The 25,289-nt window shown below is 52.2% G+C and overlaps 1 protein-coding gene and 1 long non-coding RNA gene across 6 annotated transcripts in view; one reads left to right on the top strand and one right to left on the bottom strand.

The window, feature by feature from the left end:
• Positions 1-25,289, bottom strand: part of DNMT3A (DNA methyltransferase 3 alpha) — a 120,551-nt gene that overhangs the window by 42,826 nt on the left and 52,436 nt on the right. For 3 of the 5 annotated variants that reach the window (XM_032293942.1, XM_032293941.1, XM_032293943.1), the window contains exons 4-6: positions 16,552-16,822; positions 8,574-8,617; positions 7,999-8,145 (exon numbers count right to left, since the gene is read on the bottom strand). In XM_032293942.1, the coding sequence (XP_032149833.1) occupies positions 7,999-8,145; positions 8,574-8,617; positions 16,552-16,822 (462 nt within the window). Of the gene's footprint in view, positions 1-7,998; positions 8,146-8,573; positions 8,618-10,233; positions 10,355-16,551; positions 16,823-25,289 lie in introns of those variants that run through there. The other 2 variants (XM_032293945.1, XM_032293949.1) reach the window with 2 other exon arrangements.
• LOC116561939 lies at positions 8,846-24,430 on the top strand. The gene is made up of 3 exons (XR_004273676.1): positions 8,846-8,982; positions 21,533-21,538; positions 24,418-24,430. It is a non-coding gene; the product is annotated as an uncharacterized LOC116561939 (long non-coding RNA).

The raw sequence follows: 25,289 nt of genomic DNA, 5'->3' as shown, positions 1-25,289 counted from the left end.
AAAAAAAAAAAAAAAAAAAAAAAAAAAAATTAGCCAAGTATGGTGGCACATGCCTGTAGTCCCAGCTAGTCAGGAAGCTTAGATGGGAGGATCACCTGACCTAAGAGGTTGAGGCTGCAATGGGCCGTGATTATGCTATTGCACTCCAACCTGGCCAATGGAGCAAGACACTCTGCCTCAAAATAAAATTTTAGGGTGGCAGGTGAGGGCGGACTTTTTCACAAGAATGTATTTCTGTAATAATTATGTAATTTAAAATAACTTGTGGCTGGGCGTGGTGGCTCAAGCCTGTAATCCCAGCACTTTGGGAGGCTGAGGCGGGCGGATCACGAGGTCAAGAGATCAAGACCATCCTGGCCAACAAGGTGAAACCCCGTCTCTACTAAAAACACACACAAAAAATTAGCTGGGCATGGTGGCATGTGCCTGTAGTTCCAGCTACCCAGGAGGCTGAGGCAGGAGAATTGCTTGAACCCAGGAGACAGAGGTTGCAGTGAGCCGACATCGCGCCACTATACTCCAGCCTGGCGCCTGGTGACAGAGCAAGACTCTGTCTCAAAAAAAGAAAAGAACTTGTAAAAATTATCAAGTTCCTATTATATGCTAGCTCTGGGCTAGGAGCTTTAAATGTTGTGTTACCTTATTAATCCACACAACTCTGAGATAAGAACGGTTCATTCATTCAGCACACTTTCAACCTGCACCTCCCACTGCCAGCCCTGGGGGCAGGGATGCCCAGAATGCCTGCATTGAACAAGCTTTTTTTTTTTTTTTTTGAGATGGAGTCTCACTTTGCCACCCAGGCTGGAGTGCAATGGCATGATCTCGGCTCACTGAAACCTCTGCCTCCCAGGTTCAAGCGATTCTCCCACCTCAGCCTCCCAAGTAGCTAGGATTACAGGCACAGGCCATCATGCCCAGTTAATTTTTGTAGTTTTAGTAGAGATGGGGTTTCACGGTTGGCCAGGCTTGTCTTGAGCTCCTGACCTCATGATCCACCTGCTTCAGTCCCTGCAAAGTGCTGGGATTACAGGCGTGAACCACCGTGCCCAGCTTTGAACAAGCTTAAATGTAGAAATGGGTAGAGGCAGAAAACAAGCTGGTGAGTGCTGCTCTCATGGAGATGCAGAGGACAGCCAAGTCTATCCACGGAGGAGGAACTTCGGCTAGGTGCAGAGTGAGAGATGCCTAAAGTCCCACACCCAGTAAGTGGGACCTTACTAAAAGCAGTATTTGAACTTGAACTTGCCTCCAAAGGCCACGGTAGACAGCAGCCGACCCTTCAGACCTATGAAGGCTCTGCTATCTTTGGCGGAAGGAGTGGGTTGTTTCTGAGTGTAGAGAGGGAAGGCAGGAGAGACTATGATATTCCAGCCACAGATGTTTCATTATCACTGTTTAATATTTATTAAGCATCTAGTAAGTATAAGGATGCATGAATCGAGGGTCCCTACCTTCAGCTTGGAAGCCACAAAAGAGACCAATCTTAGAACACTAGGACATGGTACCCGCTGCCTGGAGGTAATTTAGAATCTGGCTGGGGTAAAGAGATTAATGAGCAAGTCATGCCATCAATGTGCTGTAACTGAGTCCTAAAACCACCAACAGTGACACAAACCGGAGTAAGCGGCTTCCCAGTGGAGATGACCACCCAGCTGCTGCCCCTCGGTCTCTGAGCTCATCTGCCTTGCAGAGCTACAGGGAGGACTAATGAAGTGAGAGGCCCTTCCTAACCTTAAAGCCCTCTGTCAGGGTGCACTTTGCTCTGATAATTAGAAGGAAGAGGAGCTAAGGGATTGCCTTCCTTGGGAAGGAGGAACTGCTCGGCCCCTGCCCTCCCCACTAGCCAGCTCTGCTAGGCCGAGGAAGGTTTTCCTCAGCTCAGAGGTCCAGTGGGAATGGCAGGAACATAGGCTAGAGGAGACTCTGGCATCATTTCACCCATGGAGGCTGTCCGTGCCAGTCCCCATGCCATCCTCCAGGTATGCCTGTCAGCACTCCTGGAAAAACCACCTGGAAATCAAGGGCTTGGGCCCTTGTCATGGTGAAAATCCAAGAACTCAAGCTCCCAGAAAAGTCCCACATTCACCCACCTCCCAATTGCTTAGCCAACAGGCAGGTATTCACTGGGCCTGTTCTCCCTGCTCTTTGCATTAGGCCAGACAGAAGAAGACATGATTAACACATAATAAATAGTGAAAAAGGCCGAGTGCAGTGGCTCACGCCTGTAATCCCAGCACTTTGGGAGACCGAGGTTGGTGGATCACAGGGTCAGGAGTTAGAGATGAGCCTGGCCAATATGGTGAAACCCCAACTCTACTAAAAATACAAAAGTTAGCCCAGCATGGTGTTGTGCACCTGTATTCCCTGTTACTCAGGAGGCTGAGGCAGATGAATCGCATTCGTCTATGCCCTTTTCAAGATAAAGCTTTTTCTGCGAGTGCTATGAACCCTCATCCTATCACGGGTAATTAGGAATCCTCTATGCCTCCAGTAGCCCTGGTAGCTTCCGTGGCACTCAGCTGTGGAGGCTTCTGGGAATCAGCTCAGTAAGAATGCCCTGAACCTGGGAGGCCAAGATTGCAGTGAGCCAAGATCGCCCCACTAGACTCCAGCCTGGGAGACAGAGTGAAACCATGTCTCAAAAACAAACAAACAAACAACAACAACAAAAAACCCCAGTAAGAATTATAGGGATTCAGGGAAGGGAAGAGGTCATTTTGGACTGGAGAAATCCTGGAAAGCTTCCTGGAGAAGGCAGCAGCTCTTAGCCTCAACCCTGAAGAATGGACTGGGAAAAACAGCAGGAATAAAGACAGGGAGGAAGGAAGGAGCATGGCAAGGTCCCCTCCTAGGGGATACCCTCCTAATAGAGGACTGTAGTGAAGTGGGGTGGGTTGACTGTGGAGGTAGCAGGGTTGAAGAATTGAGAGATAGCCACAGGGTATCTGACATGATGGGGGAGACGATGGGAAGCCATTGGAGGTTCTATAGCAGGGTGTGATCATGATTAAAGCAGAGCTTAGTCCTTACAAGACTAGTAAACAGGCGAAGGAACAGCAACAGGATATGGAACAGACAGAAGACTTCAGCTTCCTTCCCAGCTCCAGCAGGAATTCTCACTTCAGCCTCAGGGACCAAGGAAATGTCTCATTTTCCCCCCATTCACTTATTTTCAATTTCTTTCATTTTGTTACATTCAGAGTCTCTTAAATCCTGGGGGAGGGAAAGCCTGGGGAGTGGGTAATCTGGGGTAGGCTCACTTAGTAACTGCGGTCTGACTGACAAGAGTGGGCAAGGAGAAGGAAGTTAAGCTGGGGGGAAGCCCCCCAGGTGGGGCACACAGCCTAGGGGAAGGGCTGGTGCAGCCTGGGGTCTGATGGCAGCTCCCCGCAGAGCACAGGAGCCCTTCTGGCCCCACCCCACCCTCCAGCCACACTTCCTAGCTGCTCCCTGCCCACACCCACTGTCCACCACCACAGCAAACTTCCATTCCTGAAAAGCCCATGTGTCTTGTGCCTCAGAGGTGGGGTGGGGTTCATGCTTGCTGTATTCCTCCCTTTGAAATGCCTTCCTCAACCCTTCCCTAAATTCCAGTTCAACTGTCAAAAGCCAAAAGCCACCTCCTGCTGATGCATAGATGACCCCAGGCAGCATTTGTCCACGCCCAGTTCAGGGCACAGCTCCTTCTGCAGGTGCTATGAGTCCTCACCCTATCATGGGATAACTAGGAATCCTCTATGCCTCTTCCGTGGCCCTCAGCTGTGGAGGCTTCTGGGAATCAGCTCAGTAAGGGTACCCTGAATGAAGTGTTGTGCGCGTTGCATCCGGAGGGTACGAAGTGCTGGCTGGCCCTTCAAGTGATGTTGCCTGGGGAACAGCTAGAGCTGGGTCCTGAAGGCTGGGTGGTTTGTCAGGAGGGGAGGTGCCTTTTTCGGGAGGAGGTGGGTGGTTGGATCTAGGGAAGTGGTTAGTGGATCAACACTGAAAGAGGGTGGGGGGCGGAGATCTGGGGATGCAGTTAACCGAGATGGCCGCCTGAGATCAGCTGAAGGTGGTGAGGAGGAACCTGCAGGGGACTCGGGAAGGCCTAGGGAGGCAGTTTCAGAGGAAAGGCTCAAATATCAGACAGCTAAGATGAGACTGAGAAAAGAGGAGAAATGTCTGTCCTGTTGTTATACCCAGCAGAAAACAGGACTGATAGTCCCGGGAGCGGTGGTTCACTCTCATAATCCCAGCACTTTAGGAGGCCGAGGAGGGCAGATCACCTGAGGTCAGGAGTTCAAGACCAGCCTGGCCAACATGGTGAAAACCCTGTCTCTACTAAAAATACAAAAAGCCAGATGTGGAGGCGGGTACCTGTAATCCCAGCTACTCAGGAGACTGAGGCAGGAGAATCGCTTGAACCCAGGAGGCGGAGGCTGCAGTGAGCCCAGAAGGCGCCATTGCACTCCAGCCTGGGCAACAAACGCGAAACAGGCCTGATAGCAACAGTTACTACTCTTTAGTCCGAGGGGGACTTGGGAATCTTGAAAGCTTCCTGTGTTTTCCCAACATTCTTCATTCCTGAATCTAGCCCTTACCTAGCCCCAGGCATAGCCCAGGAGGAGACTGTGTGACATTCAGGGGCTGGACCCCACATGGGAATAGGAAGCTTAAATTCAAATTCCATTCTGGCCCTGTTCCCAATTCTCCATGTGAGCTTGTGGCCAGTTATAAAACTTGATAGCCCCAAATCCCCTAGTCTGAAAATGACATAATTATTTCTAAAACTTGTACTGGAATTTGTGGATTCTTTAATTATGGCATATGAATAAGATATAATGTTATTAGCAAATATACATATATATATATATATGTACGTATATATATTTTTGAGACAGAGTCTCGCTTGGTCGCCAGGCTGGAGTGCAGTGGCTCAATCTTGGCTCCCTGCAACCTCCAGCTCCCAGGTTCAAGAGATTCTCCTGCCTCAGCCTCCCAAGTAGCTGGGATTACAGGCGCACGCCACCACACCTGGCTAATTTTTTTGTATTTTTAATAGAGATGGGGTTTCACCATGTTGACCAGGATGGCCTTGATCTCTTGACCTCATGATCTGCCCACGTTGGCCTCCCAAAGTGCTGGGATTACAGGCGTGAGCCACTACACCTGGCCAGAAAATATATTTTGTTTGGTGATCTCCACATTGCAAGTCACATGTACTAAAGTCTTTTAAATTAATGGTTTTTCTGTTAATGCTCACTGTTACCTTCATTGGTTGGGAGTGGGGAAGCAGATGCCAAGGGCTGAAGACTTACTAGAAAATCTTTTGATAATTACTGAAGCCAGGTAATGGCAATGGGAGGTTATTACACTACTTTCTTCTTCTGCATATGTTAGAAAATGTTCATGAGTTTTACAAAGTCTTTTTTGGTTTTTGAGAGGGAGTCTCGCTCTGTCACCCAGGCTAGAGTGCAGTGGCACAATCTCGGCTCTCTGCAACCTCTACCTCCTAGGTTCAAGGGATTCTCCTGCATCAGCCTCCCAAGTAGCTGGGATTACAGGTGCCCGCCACCACACCGGACTAATCTGTGTATTTGTAGTAGAGATGGGGTTTCACCATGTTGGCCAGGCTGGTCTCCAACTCCTGACCTCAGGTGATTCACCGGCTTTGCCCTTTCAAAGTGCTGGGGTTACAGGTGTGAGCTACCATGCCCAGCCCAAAAAAGTCTTTTTAAATTTTAGTGGAAGACCTAAAACTGAGAAAATGTATCTATGATCTAATTTTTCCTGGGAGTTGAGGAAAGAACCCTTTTTTCACTGAGGGCAGGTGAAACCCTTTTTTTTAATTGAGGGCAGGCCTCCATGCTGCTTCTTCAAGGGAGCATAGCTAGAGAATTACAGAATTTCTGAAAGATCTTCCAGGTCTAAAAGTCATGTCTAAGCTTCTTGCCCCAGGGCTAAGTGAGAACAGAAACACTTTATTCACAGAACCAGGAACTAAATGCAAAGCCCCTGTCTCCAGGTTGCAGGGGACCCAGGAGGCAGCGACTGACTTGGAGAGAACAGCCCAGTTCCTGAATTTCCACCACAAAGACACGTCCAAGCACAGGGGTAAGTGACTCTCCTCCCAGATCTCAGATAGGCTGCCCTTTCTCCGGGTTCTTCCAGGAAAGTAATTTCTGCCTTCCTGGATCCCAGAAGAAATGAAAACAATCAAGTAGCCAGAACTCCCATCCTGTTCTACACTTTCCATTTTTTTTTTTGAGGAGGAGTCTCGCTCTGTCACCCAGGCTGGAGTGTAATGGCACGATCTCAGCTCACTACCACCTCCACCTCCAAGGTTCAAGCGATTCTCCTGCCTCAGCCTCTTGAGTAGCTGGGATTACAGGCACCCGCTACCACGCTCAGCTAATTTTTTGTATCTTTAGTAGAGATGGGGTTTCACCATGCTGGCCAGGCTGGTCTTGAACTCCTGACCTTGTGATCCGCCCGCCTTGACCTCTGAAAGTGCTGGGATTACATGTGTGAGCCACCGTGCCTGGCCTCTGTTTTGCACTTTCTCTAGAGAAAGCTCACACAAAGGCAAATGGATGAATGGGGCCGCCTTCCTCTGGAGGCCTGGGGTAAAGACAAAAGGAGAGCTGAGTTCACGTGAAGTGCCCCACATGGTGGCAGTTTCCTCTCTTTTCCTGTGCAGCTAGGTCACCACACACCTCTCTTTGTACCCCCTTTTCTCTGCTAATCAAACATACAAGACAGCTCAAAAATGGTGCATGGCGGGTTGACTTCCCTCTTTGGTCTCTTGGCCTCCATTTTCTCACCTGTCTGTTTGCATGGCCGAAGCCCTCCACGGGCTGCTCCCACCTCCCTGAGCCCCACAGAAGCTTCTCTGAACCATGGGCTTGTCTCAGTGAACTCAGCTTTCCCTAGGGCTGGGCGGCCAGGAACACCCCTCGCTTCCCTAGACACTGCTCTGTCCTGCCTTCTCCCTCTGTCCCCGCTGCCTGCCACTCCTCCTCTCCACGTGGCCCAGAAATGTCGGGGTTTCAATGGACACGGTTCTGAGACTGTCGCTCCTCCCTCTCCCCTTGCTGAACCCTGAAGGTCCCCCAGATTTAAATGCCAGGGTCCTGCTCTCAACTCCTACCTTCATAGCCCGTACTTCCCTAAGACCCAGACTCCAGGCACCTGGCATCTCCAGGGAACCCTGGATTCCCACCTCCTCTGGCTCTTCCCATCTGAGCAAACGACACAACCATCACTATTTGTTCAGGCCAGACCCCTGGTAGTCCTCCTTGAGTCCATCAGCAAGTCCTAGTGATTCCAGCTCCAAAATACACCCCAAGGCTCTCCTCTGTCTCCATTGCTGCCTCTCAAATCCACATCAAATCCTTCCTGTGCACAGGAACCGTCTATGGCTGCCCAGTGTTTTCAGAAGGAAGCCAGCTTTTGGGCAGACCCTGCAGGGCCCTGATGCATGGAGCCCCGCTACCTCTCCAGCTGCATCTGGTCCTTTCTCTGTTGCCATTTCACCCTGGCATACAGTTTGCCAAACAAGTCAAGGCTTTGCTGGTGCTGCTTCCTCTGCCTAGAACACTCTCCCCCACCCCACCCCTCACAGAGCTGGCTCTTCAGTTCCTTTAGATATTAACTGAAATGCCACCTCCTCCAAGAAGCCTGTCTTGACCACTCCACCTAAAGCAGGCCTCTGCTATCTTCTATTTCAGCCCCTTGTTTCTTGTGTTCTGCCCACGTCCCCCATCAGAATGTCAACTTCATGAGGGCAGGGTCCATATACGGCCAGGGCCTAGTACACAGCTGGGCATGCAGTAAGTGTTCAATAAGCATTTGCTGAAGGGGCAGATGAGCCAGTCATCACTGCCTAGGGATTAAGCGGCTCCCTAGGAGCCGCTTAAATTTTAAGGGTTAGCCTGAAGGGGAAACTGAGGCTCATCACTTCTGGTTTTCCAGTTCTGTGGGACAGGTTGGGGCTCAGGTCAGAAGGCACCTCACCTCCCTTTTCCAGCGTGCCAGCCACTCGTCCCGCTTACGCTTGCTGATGTAGTACGGATCCCCCGCCTGGAAGGTGAGCCGTGGCATGGGCCGCTGACGGAGGCTGGACTCCCAGCCCAAGCCACCCCGCAGCCGGCCCCGGGAGCCCTAGGACAGAGAGACAGACAGGTATTAGGGCCTCAGGGTGGGCACTGAAGACCCACTGAGGAGGCACACACCTCAGACACAACATGGATGCTGGCTCCTGGCCAGAAAGGGCACCCCTGCTGGGCAGGCCCTGTGTGGGCTGGAGGAGTGAGGGACATGCGTGGTGGCGTGGGGGCACATGGACACAGCCACAGGCCAAGAGGGGAGGCGCCTGGCCTCTGGAGGGGGATGAGCCGGCTGCCTTGTTGGGGGACTTCCAACCTCCACACCCACTTCCTCTCCTTCCCACAGAGGGATGTGTAAAGAAGGGGGTGGGGCCCACCCTCCACCCTCCACCCTCCACCCTCCACCCCCTCACACACACTCGCCACCCATGGCCTTCTTCTAGAATCAGGATCCACAGAGCCCCTGGGGGGTGGAACACTTGCCTCCATTTTCATGGTTTCGATGTTGGTCTCCTTCTGTTCTTTGCCTGTAGAGAGGGAAGAACAAAAGGACTGGTCGCGGTCACAGAGTTACTGGAGTGGCTCAGAGGCCCCACCTTGTGCCTGAGGTCCCTGCCACAGGGGACGGGGTCCTCCAGCCATTTAGCTGTTCATGTCTCAACCATGATGGCCTGCCACATGCCAGGCACAGTGTTGACCCTGAGGACCCAGCAGGGCCTAGGGCAGAGAAAGAACTCGGGCAGGGGCAGGCCTTGAGGCCCAGGCAAGAGGGAACACAAGGAAAGTCAGAGCTGGGTTTCTGGCCCGTTGACTCTGTCTCAGGTACACAGAAGGGGACTAAAAATACTCCCATCTGCTGCTCCCAGTCAAGAGACCCCCATCCCCAGAGGGGGTGCAGGAGGGCCTGGGCCAGAGGGAGCAGCCTTTGTGGCCTCCCTGGCCTTACAACGGAGTGTTTGCGAAGAGGCCTCCTGGGCATGAGGGCATGTACTGGGGCAACTGGAACAAGACCCTCTCTACGAGACTCAGTTTCCTCATCTGGAATATAAGGATACTGGATGCGATTTCCAAAGTCTGCCTGTGGTTCAAATATTATGGCTCTATTACTAATCTCACCTCTGTCACTCCACTCCCTGCCCCATGCTCAGGCCCCTGAGCTCAGCCTTTCATCTGGAAGACTTGGGTTTGGATTTCAGTGAGACCTCTGTAACTTCTCCTGGCCTGTTTCCCCACTATATCAAGGTAGATAAATGTTCTAAAGTCATTAGATTATGGTGAACATTAAGTGCCTAGTGTGGGGCCGGGCATACTGTAAGTGCTTAATGCATGTTAGTGTGGTTCTCCTTCCCTAGGGCATTCATTTCCTTTACTGGGCCCTGACTCCCCGTCTTGACAGGGAAGTGTCAACTTCCCTATTGACACCCTGCCCTCTCCCTGTGCTTCTCCAGGCCCCGAGTAAGAGAGGAGCTGCACTTCTCCCAGGGACCCCTGCACTCATGCCCAGGTCCTCACCACCCTTTGCAGGCGCCCTTTCCAGGCCCAGGACCCCGCAGGCTGCGGGCTGGCTAATTCTGCCTCCCCTAGCTTCTTGCTGGAGATGGGGGAGTGGGCCCTCCGGCCACCTGGGCCCCTGACCCCTGAGCTTCCTTCTTGGGAGCCAAGCGCGTATGGGGCCTGGGCACACATCAGGAAGGTCACTAAGGCTGGTTCATGGGAGCTTGGGGTGGGGGGACACAAAGAGCCTGAAACGGAAAAAACAGCCCCGACTTCATCTCCTGGCTGTGGAGCGGAAGCCAGCAGCAGTGTTCACGGCCGCGGGTCCTCAGCGCGGGGGGGCCGCTCCCTTCCCTCCTGCCAGGGGGTCCTGGGCTGGCTTTGGGCCGCCCCCTGGCGCCCAGGACAGCGCTGCCTTCAGTGGTTCTGTCCTGGGTGACAGCGACTACCGACTACCGCCAGCTAGGCCCAGGAGTACCGGGGGAGCGAGGCAGGAGGGCCGCCGTGGGTGCGGGTCTGGCGCCGGGCTCTGCCCACGGGGGCGGCGTGGGCGGGGACGGGGTGCGTCTGTCGCGGGCACCTGTGCGCGTGGGCGGCTGCGTACTCGCCAGCGCTTTGTTCGTGACCGGCCTTTTAAGGGCTGGCTCACCCGTCTTGTCTGGCTCTTCCTCCCTGTTTCCTTTCTGTCCTCTCTCCCACCACAGCCAGCTCCCCACCTTTCCCGCGGGGGCCCCCTCCAGCCTGTCCGGGGCCTCCCCGCTCCCAGGCCAGGGCTTCCCTCTCCTCCCAGATCTCGTTGCTCCGCCCGGTGAGGCTCCGGGCTGCCAGCAGGGGGCGCCTGCCTGCGATCAGGCGTGGGGGGCGCGGCCTGGTGGACCCTGACCCCCCGGGGCTCCGGGGATGGGAAACGCTTCGTCAGCCCTGGGGCGGGGGCGGGGAGGGAGGGACCTCAGAGCTGGCTCTGGGACCCGGACTTGGGGCTCCCGACTGTATTCTCTCCCTCGAACATTTCCTACCTGGGACTCTCCATGGCATTTAATTACTTTTACGGAGATTTACTCATTAGAATATCAGAAAATCAGGGTTGAAAGGCTTTGTAGAGATCATTGAGTACTTGTTCAGCACTTAAAATTTTGCCGAAAGCTGAGACCTGGGTCGGGGGGCGGGGGGGGGGTCTCAGACTTAAGGCGGAAGCTGAAATGAACTCTCAGGGGCCTAGATGCCCCGGCCAGCTCCCTCTCTGTTGTTATTTCTCGATGTGACCCCTTCCTAATTTCCCAGCCTCCAGGCTCTCCAAAACAGAACAATTTTTCCTTATGCAGTTTCCAACTGGCTTCTTTCTGGAATTTTCTCCCTGACAGACTCTGCGCATGCCCACTTGAGTGAACACACACACACACACACACACACACACACACACACACACAGATACACACACACACACACACACGCACGCACACACGCACACTTTCCAGCCTTGCCCGGCTGCCTCGGAATGCGGCACTTGTCGTGAGTCAGGGAGGGTCAGCTGCTCTCTCAGTACCGCCCATGCAGCCCAGCTACTCCTGGCCCAGGCCCAGGGTCACCGGCTGGGCCAGGTGGTTGTGTCTTTCCAGGGTGGCCCTGGTGGGACAGAACGTGACCCTAGCGCATCTCAGGTCCTGGGGGCAGGGGAGGCCAGGGTGCTTCTAACGCTCGCCTCATAGTCTGAGGCTATACTCAGCCAGGGGCCACCCAAGTTCTCTTTAAAATGAACTCAAATCTCCATGAGGGGGCCCTGTGCTCAGTCTGAGCAGAGAGGGGTTTTGTGCTGACCCTAATCGGGTCCTTCACCAGCTGCATAATCTTGGGTAAGTAACTGAACCTTTCTGAAGCTTCAGTCTCCCCATCTGAAAAATGGGGATAATTTTCATGCTTGTAATCCCAGCACTTTGGGAAGCCAAGGCGGGCGGATCACCTGAGGTCAGGAGTCCGAGACCAGCCTGGATAACATGGTGAAACCTTGGCCTTACTAAAAATACAAAAATTAGCGAGGTGTGGTGGTGCGTGTCTTTAGTCCCAGCTACTCAAGAGGCTCAGGGAATCGCTTGAACCTGGGAAGGAAAGGTTGCAGATTGTGCCACCGCACTCCAGCCTAGGTGACAGAGTGAGTGAGACTCTGTCTTAATAAAAAAAAATCTTCTGGCTGGAAGCAGTGGCTCACACCTGTAATCCCAGCACTTTGGGAGGCCGAGGTGGGTGGATCACCTGAGGTCAGGAGTTCAAGACCAGCCTGGGCAACATGGTGAAACCCTGTCTCTACTGAAAATACAAAAAAATTAGCTGGGTGTGGTGGCACATGCCTGTGATCCCAGCTACTTGGGAGGCTGAGGCAGGAGAGTCCCTTGAACCCAGGAGGCGGAGGTTGCAGTGAGCCGAGATCATGCCACTGCACTCCAGCCTGGGCAACAAGTTCGAAACTCTGTCTCAAAAAAAAAAAAAAATCTTCCTCCTATGATCACACATGGGGTAAGCTTCTGAAACTTCCATATGCGTGGGAAGCATGAGGACCTGTTTAAAATGCAGATTCTGATCCAGCAGGTCTTTGGCGGAGCCTGGGATTCTGCATTTCTAAATTCCTGGGTGCTGCCAGCGCTGCTGGTCTACGGACCACTGTGAGTAGCAAGGACAGAAAATGCCAATACAGTCAACACTCAGCAAGGGAAAGCCACATTGCCACTGCCACCATCATCCTCATTATGGCATGAATGCTGGTGGGGGCAGGGGCACTCCCAAGACAAGCATGGGCCGGTGGGGTGTTGGCCCCTGTCCCTGTCACTCATCTCATTTCCCCTCTTCCTTTCTCCTGGCTGTACTTTCTGCACATGCTCAGGCTACAAGAAATGCTGACTTCAAAAGTCTGTTTTTGCAGTACAGGGCTAATGAAAGGGGTTCCAGGAGAACATCCCCTGAAAAAAGACCTGGAATAAAGGGAACTAAAAGGAGACCATGGCCGAGCCACATCCTCTCCAGGGCCTTAGTCTCCTTCCGCATCTCAATCAACCCAACTGAGTATTTGTTTTATGTCAGCTGACTGCTGGAACCATGACCCAGCCTCTACACCCTGATTAAGCCACTGCCAGCTGCACATTGGTGGAGCCTCTGGTAGGCCGCTGCCTGCCCCACTAGGTAACATCTCACCAGTTTCAGCAACCAGACAGTGCACAGCAGCCTTCAGGGATCCTACCAGCTCTGACCCTGCCAGAATCTATACTTCCCGGATAGCTGGAGCCACACAGGAGTGCACCAAGGCCAACAGTTTTTTATTTTTATTTTTTTTGAGATGGAGTCTCACTGTATTGCCCAGGCTGGAGTGCAGTGGTGCAATCTTGGCATACTGCAACCTCCACCTCCCAGGTTTAAGTGATTCTCCTGTCTCAGACCCCCAACTAGCTGGGACTACAGGCATGTGCCACCATGTAGCCATGCTCAGCTAATTTTTTTTTTTTTGTATTTTTTAGTACGGACGAGGTTTCATCTTGTTGGCCTGGCTGGTCTCAAACTCCTGACCTCAAGTGATCCGCCTGCCTGGGCCTCCCAAAGTGCTGGGATTATGGGCATGAGCCACTGCGCCAGGCCCCAAGGCCAAATTTTGGAGGTGAAGGAGACTTAAAGTGTTTCCGCCCACCGTACTCAGTACTAAGATTCCAAGGAAGGTCCACCTGTCTGAAAGTCTCAGACCCAGGAATCATCCTTGACAGCATCTCTCCCACACCTCTCATGTCCCTGGCATTTGTCCCCTCCCTTCATCTCTGCTGCCATCCTGCTCATTCAGCTCCTCTGATGCCATCCTCCTTCCCAGCTCTTCCATTCCATCCCAGGATCCAGATGACAGAGTGAACTTTTCAAATCGCAAAGCTGATTACGTCACACACGTCATCCCTCTGCGACCCCCATAGTCCCTCAGCTGCCTGGAAGGCCTAGCCTGTCTGTCCTAGCACTTTCCACGGCCTTCTCCCTTGCTCTCTCCACTCTAGCCTTGTGACATCTGTCAGTTTCCTGGGTGCCGTGCTCCCTCCCACCTGGGAGCCTTCTTCCCTGTTCTCACTCTCTCCCTCTACCCTCTCGGATGGACTCCTTCACCCTTCAGCTTGAGCTGACCAGCCCAAGCCAGCTCAGGTTCTTTGTTGCAGTTTCCCTGGCCATGCTTCGCTTCCAGTAGAGCACTTAACTTCATGTGGAATCCCATCTTTTTAAGTGTGGATTTCTCATTAATGTCTGTCTCTCCAGCTGACTGTGAGGTCCTTGAGGGCAGGGATCAGGTTTTTGTTCATGACAATTTCCCCAGTCCCTGGTATGGATCCTAGCACACCCTGAATGGGCATGTTTTGTTTGTTTTGTGAGATGGAGTCTCGCTGTGTTGCACAGGCTGGAGTGCATTGGTGCAATCTTGGCCGACTGCAACCTTCACCTCCTGGGTTCAAGCAATTCTCCTACCTCAGCCTCCCAAGTAGCTGGAACTACAGGCACATACTACCACACCTGGCTAATTTTTTTTATTTTTTTAATAGAGACATGGTTTCACCGTGTTAGCCAGGATGGTGTCAATCTCCTGACCTTGTGATCCACCTGTCTCAGCCTCCCAAAGTGCTGGGATTACAGGCATGAGCCACCTTGCCCAGCCCCTGAATATGTGTTTTAAGAAACACCTGTTGACTGACAGAAGCAGGAGCCCCTGAGAACAACTAGAAATGGAGGCAGGGAAATCCCAAAATGAAAACAAACCCTCAAGGCCAGAGAACAGCTTTGGGGCTATGGCTCCATGCTGCAGGGCAGGAAAGAATGCCCTGACCCTGGGTAGCGGCTGGGCATGAGTTGTGCTGGGGTCCCGGGAATCGAAGTCAACTGCAGTCAGCCCATGGGGAGCGCTGCATTTGGAAGGGCAGGGCTGGCACTGTTGATGGGAAGGACGGTGTATTCTCCCTTTCCTCATCTGTTTCACTCCACCCAGGCCCTTCCCACTCCCGGGAAGTATCAGAATGCATACAAGAGGCCGAGACAGTTCAGGACCCATCTCCACACCAAGCCCCATTCCAGCACAGCTGAAAATAGCAGAAAGACACAAGACCAATATTGAATGAGCCCTGCATCTGCCCCTTAAGGATGGGGCTCCATGAGCAAGTCACATCATCTCTTTAAGCCTTAATCTTTTTTTTTTTTTTTTTTTTGAGACGGAGTTTCGCTCTTGTTACCCAGGCTGGAGTGCAATGGCGCGATCTCGGCTCACCGCAACCTCCGCCTCCTGGGTTCAGGCAATTCTCCTGCCTCAACCTCCTGAGTAGCTGGGATTACAGGCATGCACCACCATGCCCAGCTAATGTTTTGTATTTTTGGTAGAGACGGGGTTTCACCATGTTGACCAGGATGGTCTCGATCTCTTGACCTCGTGATCCACCCGCCTCGGCCTCCCAAAGTGCTGGGATTATAGGCTTGAGCCACCGCGCCCGGCAGCCTTAATCTTTTTTGCCTAAAAATGAGGATAATTGGCGGAGCTCGGTGGCTCGCGCCTGTAATTCCAGCACTTTGGGTGAGGAGGGTGGATCATGACGTCAAGAGTTCAAGACCAGCCTGGCCAAGATGGTGAAACCCCGCCTCTACTAAAAATACAAAAAATTAGTCGGTCGTGGTGGTGGGCGCCTGTAATCCCAGCTACTCGGGGATGCTGAGGCAGAGAATTGCTTGAACTAGGGAGGCCGAGGTTGCAGTGAGCCAAGATTGCACCACTGCACTCCAGCCTGGGCGACAGTGAGACTCCGTCTCAAAAAAACAAAAACAAAAAAAAAAAAAAAGAAAAGAAAACGAGGATCGTCATATCTCTTGAATAAGATTGTTTAGAGGAGTAAATAAAACAATGAATACAGCTTGCCTCTGCAGTGCTCTGCACATAGTGGGAGCATCACACATATTTGTTGAATATAAATGAATAAAAGCTTCTTAATAAGTTTGGAAATTTGTATTCTGGAAATGTTCTCTATCCTGCATGAATATTAGGTTGGATCCATGCAAAATAAGTTACGCCAATTAATCAATTTACTCATTCCATCATACACGCTTGGAAGGAAGACTTTTTGAAATTAAAATGCACATATGCAAAACAACCTGGCAGGGCCCTTGGAGGATCAAATGTGATAATGTATGAGAAAGCGCTCTGTAAACTGCGAAGCCCTGGACAAATGCTAGTTGTCGTCATTACTAGCATGTTTACAGCTCGGCTGGCCCTGAAATTGCTGGCTTAACCTGAAAGAGAAAAGTGGGCAACTTTCCAGGCTTCTAGGGTTAGGCCAAAAAGTCCCCTGATGAAGGCGCCTGGGCTGGGCAGTGCGCAGAATACCCTCTCCCAGCCCTCTCCCCATGCCACTGTCACAACCAAATTTCCAGTGGAGTCAGCCCAACGAGGGTGGGCTCAGGACCTCTACACTCGGGGACGCAAACAGGGTATCTGCTGCCCTTGAGTGCCCAGGCCAGGGGCTACAAATACAGCAGTCCCCAGGAGCTTCAGGGCATGTGGGAGAGTAAGCAGGCCAGGTAGAGCTGCAGAAAACTAAGGCCTACAACCAGCCACACAAGGCGGCGGAGGGACAGCCATTATCCCAGTCTAGCAATCACTGGCGTCATGCAAGCCCACTGTTGCCAGATCTAGCTTTTTTTTTTTTTTTTCCAGGAGAAGCCAAAACTCCAGATTTTTATGTGAGATTTTTTGATTTTTAAATACTGGCAACTAATTTTTTAAATGTTTAAAACACTCTATGGGCCAAAAAAAACCGTGCAGGCTGCATCCAGCCAGTAGCCTCCAGGCCATATCCTTGCAAGCAGACCTTTAGCCACGACCCAGTCCATCCCTCCTGGCACCTGCTGGAGACCCAAGTCCCTGACTCTCAGGGCATGCTGGTGGGCCCAGAAGAGGCTGCCCCTCGTGCTGAGAACTCACCCTCTTCTGCAGCGGCTCCTCGGCCCTCCTTGGGGGTGCAGCAGCCATTCTCCACTGCTCTAGAGGCTTCCGGCGGGGTCTCAGCTGCACCCTCTCCCTCTGCTGGGGACCCGCCCTTCTGCCCCCCAGCAGGGCTCCCCTCCTCTGGCTGGGGCTCACTTCGCTTCTCCAAGTCCCCGTTGGGTAACAGCTCTGAGGGGCCTGAGTCCTGGGCCATGGATGGGGACTTGGAGGCTACCGCAGTGTCCTTTGGCGTGTCACTACTTTCCACCTGCAAATATAAGAAAGATACATAAAAGGAGGGTTAGATCAGTGGGCTTAGCCTGTTTTGGATTATTGACTGGTCTGAAATTCTAGAGAAAGTTATGTACTTTCTGTACAGAAATTGTGTTTCATAAATACCTTCATGTAAAAACACATACAGTCACAATTTTTCTTTCAACATCAAAGGGTCCATGGGATTGACCCTTGAAATCATGGGTCTGTGGACTCCAGTTTAAGAAACAGGAAAGGAACCCAAGCAGGTTTGCCAGGCTGGGTGCGCTTCTCAAGGGATCTGCTCCCCCACCCCACCGCAACTCACTGAGGTGACATAGGATGTCCAAGCTTTCTCTGCAGCCCCCGTTAAAAAAGGAATGCTCCTTGTGACACTCATAATTCCAATCAGAATCCCACACTCCACCCCTGAGAAGATTCCAGTGCCACCAGATCAAGTCTGGGACTCATGCTGGTCTGACTTCTATAGTCAGTCCCCTCACAGCTTTCGTCTTGGTCTCTTGAGGCATGAGAGTTGAAGGAGGCCCCCCAGAAAAGCATTCTGTGAGCTCATAATCTAGCACAGCCTTCTCCGCTGGCTTGGGCTACCACAGATTTTTCCAGGCACTCAGTGCCAGAAGAGCCAAGGCTCTGGCAAGCAATTTTCAGGCTCTGCAGCAACCCTTCATGAGCACTGAGGTCCCTCATTCTCCCTTCAAGGAAAATGCATTTCTTTATCCCCTAGAGTCTAAGAACTGACTTGCCAAGGTTCCAGGTAATAAAAATCAAATAAAGAATAATCCTGGTTGCCTGTGTGTATCACTGCACAGTGGACAAAGCTCCTCACTTATTACCTCCTCAGAGTTTCTCAGCCTTCCTGAGAAGCAGGTGAGGAACCTGAGGCTCTCTGGAATTTTGTGATTTGCTCCAGGTTGCTGGCTTTTCATGGACAAAACAAGAACAGGAGAGCCAGGTGCCTGCTGTGTGCTCTGTTGTGTGTATATATTCAGTCTGCAGCCATCCAGAGGCAAGTGGGCCAGGACACCTCAAGAAGAATGGAGGTGTCCAGTGTGGGACAGGAACAGGCAGGGGTCCCCACGGCCCGGCGCTCTGCCACACCCCCAAGCACCAGGCTGCACTTGGCAACTCTGCCACGCTGGCTCTGTGTAGAGAACACCTACCCAGTAAAAAGGCAGGGACAGCGTCAGCTCAGCAAGCCTCAGATAAGGCACTGCTCTCAGAAAGCGCCTTGGTTTCCCTGAATGTCAGGTGGAGATGACTGGTCTAGACCACTGGAGGTTTTGTCTTTCTTGTCTTTTTTTTTCTACTTACAAAAATCAGACACATATATTATAAAAAATCAAACTATAGCTGGGCGAGGTGGCTCATGCCTGTAATCCTAGCACTTTGGGAGGCTGAGGCGGGTGGATTACCTGAGGTCAGGAGTTCAAGACCGGCCTGGCTAACATGGCGAAACCCCATCTCTACTAAAAATACAAAAATTAGCCGGGCGTGGTGGCACATGCCTGTAATCCCAGCCACTTGAGAGGGTAAGGCAGGACAATCACTTGAACCCAGAAGGTGAAGGTTGCAGTGAGCTGCGAAAGCGCCACTGCCCTCCAGGCTTGGGGACAAAGTGAGAAAAAAAAAAAAATCAAACTATACAAAAAAATGCTAAAAAGTTAAAGCTCCTATTTCAGCTCCCTACCCCCAAAATCTCTCCCCTAAGGTACCCATTATTTTTTATTATTATTATTTCGCTCTTGTTACCCAGGCTAGAGTGCAATGGCGCGATCTCGGCTCACTGCAACCTCCGCCTCCTGGGTTCAGGCAATTCTCCTGCCTCAGCCTCCTAAGTAGCTGGGATTACAGGCACATGCCACCATGCCCAGCTGTTTTGTATTTTTAGTAGAGACGGGGTTTCACCATGTTGACCAGGATGGTCTCGATCTTTTGACCTCGTGATCCACCCGCCTCGGCCTCCCAAAGTGCTGGGATTACAGGCTTGAGACACCGAGCCCGGCTAGGTACCCATTATTAACAGTTCAGTGAGTATCCTTTCCACACTTTTTTCTATACATCATCCATCATGTGTAAGTTACATGTTTTTACATATGTATTCATACACACGTCCAGATCCAGAAATGTTTTTTTCCAAAAGGGTATTATACTAGTCGTAATGTTCTACAACTTGCTTTTTCACTTAACAAGCAGAGTGGGCATCCCTCCATCCCAGTGCAGATGGATCTGGATGCTCCAAAATGTATGCATGCCGTTCCCTGATGGTGGGCATTTGGGCTGATTTGCTTTTTGCTGCAGTGAACAAACACCCTTGCACTTACAGCCCTGTACACCTGTGTGTTTCCAGAGCATGGAGTTCCAGAAGGGGTTTGGCCAGGTGAGAGGGCCTGTCCAGCTAAATGTGCAGAGATCCTGCCAAGTTCCCTCCAGGGTTTCCCATCACTCAAGTGCACAGCCTGAGAGAGCACTGGGTCCCCAGGCCTGCACAGCCCTATTTCCAAGGCTGCTTTTGCTCTAACAGTCTAGGACTTGAACTCTGAACCCACTGTTATTTGGTGACGAACACCCAGACGTGGCAATTAGGGACACGGGCCTTGGGAAAGCATAAACAGAAACAAAACCGAAGTCTTCTCAGGTAGGCTTTCCTCCCTGGATGGGGACCCGGGCCCATGGAGCAGCCCGGAGAGGGAGCAGAAGGAACTGCAGGGCCTGCCAAGCTGCTTTCCTGCTGTGGGGGCGGCTGGGCAGGCCTGCTTCCAGGAGGGAAGCTCCCACAGAAAGCTGCATGTGTGTACTCCTCAGCAGTTGGAGGCAGGGGGCTGCAACCAGAGGAAGAGGAGGTGACCGGTGAAAGCGAGAAGTCCTCTGCTGTGCTTGGGGGCCTGGGCTGATGCCAGCAGAGCCGGGAAGGCCAAATCCAGGAAGGAAAGTGGAACGGCAGACCCCTGCTGATCGCCTCTGCCTCCATCCTGTGTGTCGGGACCCTCCCCAGGACTCAGAATGTCTCTCCTCCCTCCCTGCTTAAGCAAAGAGGGCACTTCTAGCCCAGAAGGGTCCCCTGCCTGGTGTAAGCCCTGTCTGTCACTCTGCAAGCCTCAGTCATGGGCCCCCGCTTGAAGAGTGGAGTGCACCCCTGCACTGACAGCCACTGCTGGGGGTCCAGCTGTGCCAGGTACTCCAAAGCCCCAAATGTGGCACTACCACGGAGGTGTGCATGGGGTCTTGAGCTAAGAAGCTTAGGTCAGAGCCAGACGTTTTCATGGCTGCGTCTTCCTTTCTTCTCACCATTTGCTGCCCCACAGACACCTCAGATTGGGGCAGGATCTGAGCCCCACAAAGCTGCTCGAGGCAACTCCACTGTCACTCACTTCCTGCCTGGGACCACATGGCCTCCTCTCATGCTGGGACTCACTTCCTGTTGACTGCTGGCTCCACAGCATAGAGACCCATGAGGGCTAGCTCTGAGGCCCAACACAGCCCCAGGCTCCCGACCAAGCCAGTCATTCATGCACATGAGGAAGCCCTGCCCACCAAATCCAGTCTGCAATAGCACCAGAGGCGCCATGCTCCCAGAGATGCCCCTAAAACCAGGTGGCAGCTGGGCACACTGGGCAGATGAGGGGGAAGCGAGGCACGCTGTACATTTTCAGCCCCAGGTTAGCTCCCCAGCTGAAATCCCCACTCCTGAATCTGGTCCACACGGTCCTCTGCCCAACTACCCCATTCTCCTCACCTGCCCTTTCAGGTTCTCGATGAGCCGATTCAGCGGGGCAATGACTTCTGCCATGGTCAACCCTTGATTCATCCAACCCATCAAGAACTCCCTCAAGCAACCAGGCACAGTGGCTCATGCCTGTAATCCCAGCATTTTGGGAGGGCAAGGAGGGTGGATCATGAGGTCAGGACATCAAGACCATTCTGGCTAACGTGGTGAAACCCTGTCTCTACTAAAATACAAAAAATTAGCTGGGCATCATTGTGGCACGTGCCTATATTTCCAGCTACTTGGGAGGCTGAGGTGGGGGAATTGCTTGAACCTGGGCGGCAGAGGTTACATTGAGCCGACATCATGCCACTATATTCCAGCTGGGCGACAGACTCCATCTCAAAAATAAATAAATAAATAAATAACCTCCCTCAAGCTAAGTGTGGTCCCTCACTGAGGCTCTGGGCTCAGGGTAACCAGCAGGACAAAACCATCCAGAGGAAGGAACAAGGTCCTAGTCAAATAGCCTGAAGCAACTCTCCAAGTCTCTGGGGAAGAGCTGGGTGCTCACTGAAGGAGCCATCCCTGGTAAGAAGGGCAAGAACCACAGACTGGAAGCCCAGGAGGGAGGGGTACCCCAGCCAGGCCTGGCCTCTTCTGCCCCCAACTCCATGCCCTCCTCCTAGCCACTCCCCTCCCCTCCTTTTCCTGTCTCTACAGCTTGTTGACTCCTGGAGGGCAGGGACTTTGCTTGATCCGGCCAGACTTAGCACGGAGTGGGGCACCTGGCAGGTGCTAAGCCAATATTCACAATTGATGCGTGAATGGCAAAGACTAGGCTAAAAGTGAGAACCTCCTGCGCACAAGCTAGAGGCAGTTTCAGCTTTGCTGCCATGTCTGTTAAACAATCTGCCTTTGTTTGCTTTTATTTTGACAGTCGTCTTGAAAGGAGACACAGCACACCCCCGAGATACTCATTTTGCCCATTATCTAGGAGAGGGCTGGGTTGGGGGTGCCGACCATCCTAGAAGGCACTACCAGCAGGTGCAGGGCACGTGACAATTTCAGATTGGGAAAAGCCTCAGCGAGTACCCCTCGCTTCTCCTCCCTTGCAGAGGGGCCAGATGGGGATCACAGGAGGGTCATGAATCTAGTATCACTAGATTTGAGTACAGCTTGGTCCTCCCACCCAGTATGCCTCACTTTGGGTCTTCAAATCCTGCCCACCACCTCCTGGGGTTCCTCTGAGTCTGCCAACCTTTGCTTTCCTTCTGGGAAGAACCCCCATCTTGCCTCTGGCTTTTCCTTAGACCTCTCCTGTGAGCAGCTTTTCTAGGTGGGTTAAGGCCATAGTTCTCTACTGGGGCGGTTTGCTACCTCCTCACCATGACATTCTGGCAATGTGTGTGGAGATATTTTTGGTTACCACCTGGTTAGGGGGAGGTGCTTGTATCTAGGGAGTAGAGGCTAGGGAAGCTTCTAAATACCTCACAAGACGTAGGACACCCCCCACAATAGAGAATCAGTCCAGACAAAATGGCAATAGAGTCTGAAAAATCCTGGGTTGGCCGGACGCGGTGGCTCACCTCTGTAATCCCAGCACTTTGGGAGGCTGAGGCACGTGGATCACTTGAGGTCAGGGGTCTAAGACCACCCTGACCAACATGGAGAAACTCCATCTCTACTAAAAATACAAAATTAGCCAGGTGTGGCGGCACATGTCTGTAATCCCAGCTACTCAGGAGGCTGAGGCAGGAGAATCGCTTGAACCTGGGAGGCGGAGGTTGCAGTGAGCTGAGATTGTGCCATTGCAATCCAGCCTGGGCAACAAGAGTGAAACTCCATCTCAAAAAAAAAAAAAAGAAAAGAAAAAGAAAAACACTGGGTTGGCCAGGTGCAGTGGCTCACACCTGTAATCCCAGCATTTGGAAGGCCAAGGTGGGTGGATCACAAGAGGTCAGGAGTTCAAGACCAGCCTAGCCAAGATAGTGAAACCCCATCTCTATTAAAAATATAAAAATTAGCCAGGCATGGTGGTGGGTGCCTGTAATCCCAGCTATTAGGGAGGCTGAGATAAGAATTGCTTGGGCTGGAGAGAGGGGTGGCAAAAAAAAAAAAAGAATTGCTTGAATCTGGGAGGTGGAGGTTGCAGTGAGCCAAAACTGTGCCACTGCACTCCAGCCTGGGCGACAGAGCGAGAGACTCCGTCTTGAAAAAAAAAGAAAAAGAAAAAGAAAGAAATACCCTGGGCTGAGCATAGCTACGGGCAAGGACAGGGACTGCCTTTATCTAAGGAGCACTTTTTTTTTTTTTTTTTGAGATGGAGTTTCGCTCTTGTTGCCCAGGCTGGAGTGGGAGTGCAGTGGTGCAATCCTGGCTCACTACAACCTCTGCAATTCTCCTGCCTCAGCCTCCCAAGTAGCTGGGATTACAGGTGTCTGCTACCACACTTGGGTAACTTTTTATATTTTTAGTAGAAACAGGGTTTCACCATGTTGGCCAGGCTGGACTCAAACTCCTAAACTCAGGTGATCTACCCGCCTCGGCCTCCCAAAGTGCTGGGATTACAGGCGTGAGCCACCATGCCTGGCCTAAGAATTACTTTTTTTACCGAGGTGGAGTCTCACTCTGTTGCCCAGGCTGGAGTGCAGTGGTGCAATCTCGGCTCACTGCAACCCCTGCCTCTTGGCTTCAAGGAATTCTCCTGCCTCAACCTCCCAAGTAGCTGGGATTACAGGTGTGTGCCACCATGCCTGGCTAATTTTTTTGTATTTTAAGTAGAGATGGGGTTTCACTGTGCTAGCCAGGATGGTCTCAATCTCCTGACCTCGTGATTCACCCACCTCGGCCTCCTAAAGTCTGGGATTACAGGCGTGAGCCACCGCACCCGGCCTCAAGCGGACTTTAAGTACACTCCCATGGTTGTACAACCTTTACCACCATTTATCTCCAGAATTTTTTCACCATCCCAAACAGAAACTCCGTCTCCATTCAACACTAACTTCCCAGTCACCTCTCCCCCAGTAACCACTCTTCCACTTTCTGTCTTCTAAGGAGCATGTAAAAGTCTATGTGTGGGAGGATCTGGGCTAGGCCCTGTCTCTGGAGCCCTCAGCCCCCTATAGTTGGCAGGTGTGGACAGCTGCTGGCCCAGCCTCACCCTGAAGGGTGGGGTGAAGCCATCACAGCCCTCACTCCTGTCCCAGCGGATGCATGCCACTTTTGTTTACAGTGCACTTTCTCACCCTATCTCCTTACACCTCATCCCTCCGAATCTAATTACTGTGGCCTCGCTCCTCGATTGTGAGCCTTGCCTTATTTAATTTTTTTATTTTTTGAGACGAAGTCTCACTCTGTTGCCCAGGCTGGAGTGCTCACTGCAACCTCTGCCTCCGGGGTTCAAGCGATTCTCCTGCCTCAGCCTCCCAAGTAGCTGGGATTACAGGCGCCTGCCACCACACCTGGCTAATTTTTGTATTTTCAGTAGAGACAAGGTTTCGCCATGTTGGTCAGGCTCATCTCAAACTCCTGACCTCAGGTGATCTGCCTGCCTCAGCCTCCCAAAGTGCTGGATTACAGGTGTGAGCCACGGCGCCCGGCCAACCTTATTTAACTTTATAGGCCTCTCCACCTACGGCTTTCTAGCACCTTGCACAGGTCTGGGCATATATATGCTTATAAAATTAATAAATGTAATTCTCACAGGCATCCTAGGGGAGCTGGGGGTGATGCTCGCTTTTCTGAGGCCTGCCTTGGGTCACACACCTCCAGGCGGTAAAGCTTCCAGGACGGCCCAGGTACAGGCAAGGCATTTGAAGGCTGACTCCCGCTTTGGGTTGAGTCTCAGAAAAGCTCAAGCTCACAAATCCCTCCAGGGTTCAGAGAAGGCAGAGGCGGCATGCAGTGCCCAAGAGCCGGGCAGAAGCTGCTGGCCCTCCCCTGAGCAGCGCCCAACTTAAGGAAAAGCCAGAGGCAAGGCAAGGGGGAGCCTCCTGCCGTGGCCTGCCCAGCCCCAACCAATTCCACAGCCCTGCCGCTGCCTCCCCTTTCCTCTTTGCCCAAAGTCTGGGCCAGACCCAGACCTCCTGTCCCTCCTTCACTCCAATGGAAGCCTTGCCTCCCAGGGTGGGGCGAAATCTGAAACTTCCAGTAGGGGGAGTTTTGTTGTTTTTTTTTTTTTATTTTTTTTCTAGAGACAGGGTCTCTGTCACTCCGATTGGAGTGTGGTGGCAGGACCACAGCTCACTGTGGCCTTGAATTTCTGGGCTCAAGCAATCTTCCTGCCTCAGTCTCACCAGTACCAGGGACTACAGGTGCCTGCCACCATGCCTATTTTTTTTTTATGGAAATAATTTAAAAAATTTTTTGTTTTAGAGACAAGGTCTCACTCTGCTGCCCAGGCTGGACTGCAGGGGTATGTATGGTCATAGCTCACTGCAACCTCAAATTCAACGATTTTCCTATCTCAGCCTCCCAAGGAGCTAGGACCATTGGTGTGTGCCACCACACCCAGCTAATTTTATGGAAGTGTTTTTTTCTTGGAGATGGAGTCTCGCTCTGTTGCCCAGGCTGGAATGCAATGGTGCAATCTCGGCTTACTACAACCTCCACCTCCTGGGTTCAAGCAATTCTCCTGCCTCTGCCCCCCTAGTAGCTGGGATTATAAGTGTGCACCACCAGGCCTGGGCTAATTTTGGATTTTTAGTAGAGACAGCGTTTTGCCATGTGGCCAGGCTGGTCTCAAACTCCCGACCTC

This window comes from Sapajus apella, unplaced genomic scaffold (genome assembly GCF_009761245.1).
Source record: "Sapajus apella isolate SASKATOON/1434 unplaced genomic scaffold, GSC_monkey_1.0 scaffold31, whole genome shotgun sequence".
Classification (NCBI taxonomy): Eukaryota; Metazoa; Chordata; class Mammalia; order Primates; family Cebidae; genus Sapajus; species Sapajus apella.
Note: the sequence above shows the minus strand (reverse complement) of the source record. Positions and strands in the feature narration are given on the sequence as shown.